This window comes from Hyla sarda, unplaced genomic scaffold (assembly GCF_029499605.1).
Source record: "Hyla sarda isolate aHylSar1 unplaced genomic scaffold, aHylSar1.hap1 scaffold_1011, whole genome shotgun sequence".
NCBI classification, from domain to species: domain Eukaryota; kingdom Metazoa; phylum Chordata; class Amphibia; order Anura; family Hylidae; genus Hyla; species Hyla sarda.
Window position 1 is genome coordinate 26,845 of NW_026607630.1, and position 2,722 is coordinate 29,566.

General features: G+C 40.2%; 1 protein-coding gene across 1 annotated transcript; it reads right to left on the reverse strand.

The window, feature by feature from the left end:
- Nucleotides 1–1,190: 1,190 nt before the first annotated feature.
- On the reverse strand, nt 1,191–2,048 carry LRRC38 (leucine rich repeat containing 38). Its single transcript, XM_056551357.1, has one exon. The coding sequence runs from the start codon at nt 2,046–2,048 to the stop codon at nt 1,191–1,193; it is 858 nt and encodes a 285-aa protein (XP_056407332.1).
- Between the last annotated feature and the right edge of the window lie 674 nt (nt 2,049–2,722).

Here is a 2,722-nt window from a genome sequence, read left to right on the forward strand (position 1 = left end):
AGCGATGTATATATGTGATTGATGTATATATAGCGATGTATATATGTGATTGATGTATATATAGCGATGTATATATATGATGATGTATATATAGCGATGTATATATGTGATTGATGTATATATAGCGATGTATATATGTGATTGATGTATATATAGCGATGTATATATGTGATTGATGTATATATAGTGATGTATATATGTGATTGATGTATATATAGTGATGTATATATGTGATTGATGTATATATAGTGATGTATATATGTGATTGATGTATATATAGTGATGTATATATGTGATTGATGTATATATAGTGATGTATATATGTGATTGATGTATATATAGTGATGTATATATGTGATTGATGTATATATAGCGATGTATATATGTGATTGATGTATATATAGCGATGTATATATGTGATTGATGTATATATAGCAATGTATATATGTGATTGATGTATATATAGCGATGTATATATGTGATTGATGTATATATAGTGATGTATATATGTGATTGATGTATATATAGTGATGTATATATGTGATTGATGTATATATGTGATTGATGTATATATAGTGATGTATATATAGCGATGTATATATGTGATTGATGTATATATAGCGATGTATATATAGCGATGTATATATGTGATTGATGTATATATAGTGATGTATATATAGCGATGTATATATGTGATTGATGTATATATAGCGATGTATATATGTGATTGATGTATATATAGTGATGTATATATAGCGATGTATATATGTGATTGATGTATATATAGTGATGTATATATGTGATTGATGTATATATAGTGATGTATATATGTGATTGATGTATATATAGCGATGTATATATGTGATTGATGTATATATAGTGATGTATATATAGCGATGTATATATGTGATTGATGTATATATAGTGATGTATATATAGCGATGTATATATGTGATTGATGTATATATGGTGATGTATATATGTGATTGATGTATATATAGCGATGTATATATGTGATTGATGTATATATAGCGATGTATATATGTGATTGATGTATATATAGTGATGTATATATGTGATTGATGTATATATAGCGATGTATATATGTGATTGATGTATATATAGCGATGTATATATGTGATTGATGTATATATAGCGATGGTATATATTTTAAACCATACAGATATTTCTCACCCACCTTTTTGTAGTTTTTGGGGATTTCCATCCATCCACATGAAGATGTTGGCGAAGTTGCAGTCACAGGTCCAGGGGTTCCCCTCCAGGCGGACAGTCCGCAGAGATGGCAGAGACTCCAGGACACTCACACTCAGACTCTGTAAGTTATTGTCATTCAGCTCCAAGACCTGAAGAGACTCCAAATTCTGGAACGCGTCAGCATGAACCTCCGACAGATTATTGTTCCCCAGACTCAACTTTATCATCTTCTCCGCCGCCCGGAAGATTCCGGCATCCAGCAGAGTCAGGTGATTGTAGCTGAGGTCCAGGAAGAGGAGGCGGGAGGAGCCGCTGAAGGTCCCGTCCTCCAGGGAGGTCAGAGAGTTGTTCCTCAGGTCCAGGTAGAGCAGGTCCGCGTAGTAGAGCAGCAGGTCGGCCGGGATGGACTGGATGTGGTTATTGGCCGCCACGAGCTTCCGTACATCCAGGGGGAAGAGGTCGGGGAGGCGGGGGAGGCCCTGGTCCCGGCAGTCAATGGTGTGATGGTCCGGACAGGTACAGACCGAGGGGCACAGGAGACCCCGGGGCAAGAGGAGCAGGCAGCCCAGGCAGAAGAGCGGGGACGGGGGGAAGAGCGGCGGGGAACCCGGGGAGCGGGAGGCAGGGAAGCCCCGGGGGGAGAGCGGTACAGAGCCCGGGGAGAAGGGCGGGGAACCCGGGGAGCGGGAGGCGGGGAAGCCCCGGGGGGAGAGCGGTACAGAATCCGGGGAGAAGGGCGGGGAACCCGGGGAGCGGGAGAGCGGGTCAGAGCCCGGGGAGCGGGAGAGCGGGTCAGAGCCCGGGGAGCGGGAGGCGGGGAAGCATGGCCGCATGGTAAAGGATCGGAGCGGACGGCGGCTCTAAGGAGGAGACATGATGGAGATCACATAACAGAGGGGAGGGGTCTGAGCTCACCCGAAACTGCCCACTGCTCGCCCATAACCCCCCAACTACACTCACCCCCCCCCAATATATATATATACAGTCCTGGGCATAAATAGATCATGGAGAGATCTCTGTACTGTCCTGATATATAATATATATTATTAGGTCACCTCCTTGTTATATATACAGTCCTGGGTATAGATCATGGAGAGATCTCTGTACTGTCCTGATATATTATATATATTATTAGGTCACCTCCTTGTTATATATACAGTCCTGGGTATAAATAGATCATGGAGAGATCTCTGTACTGTCCTGATATATTATATATATTATTAGGTCACCTCCTTGTTATATATACAGTCCTGGGTATAAATAGATCATGGAGAGATCTCTGTACTGTCCTGATATATTATATATATTATTAGGTCACCTCCTTGTTATATATACAGTCCTGGGTATAAATAGATCATGGAGAGATCTCTGTACTGTCCTGATATATTATATATATTATTAGGTCACCTCCTTGTTATATATACAGTCCTGGGTATAAATAGATCATGGAGAGATCTCTGTACTGTCCTGATATATATATATTATTAGGTCACCTCCTTGTTATATA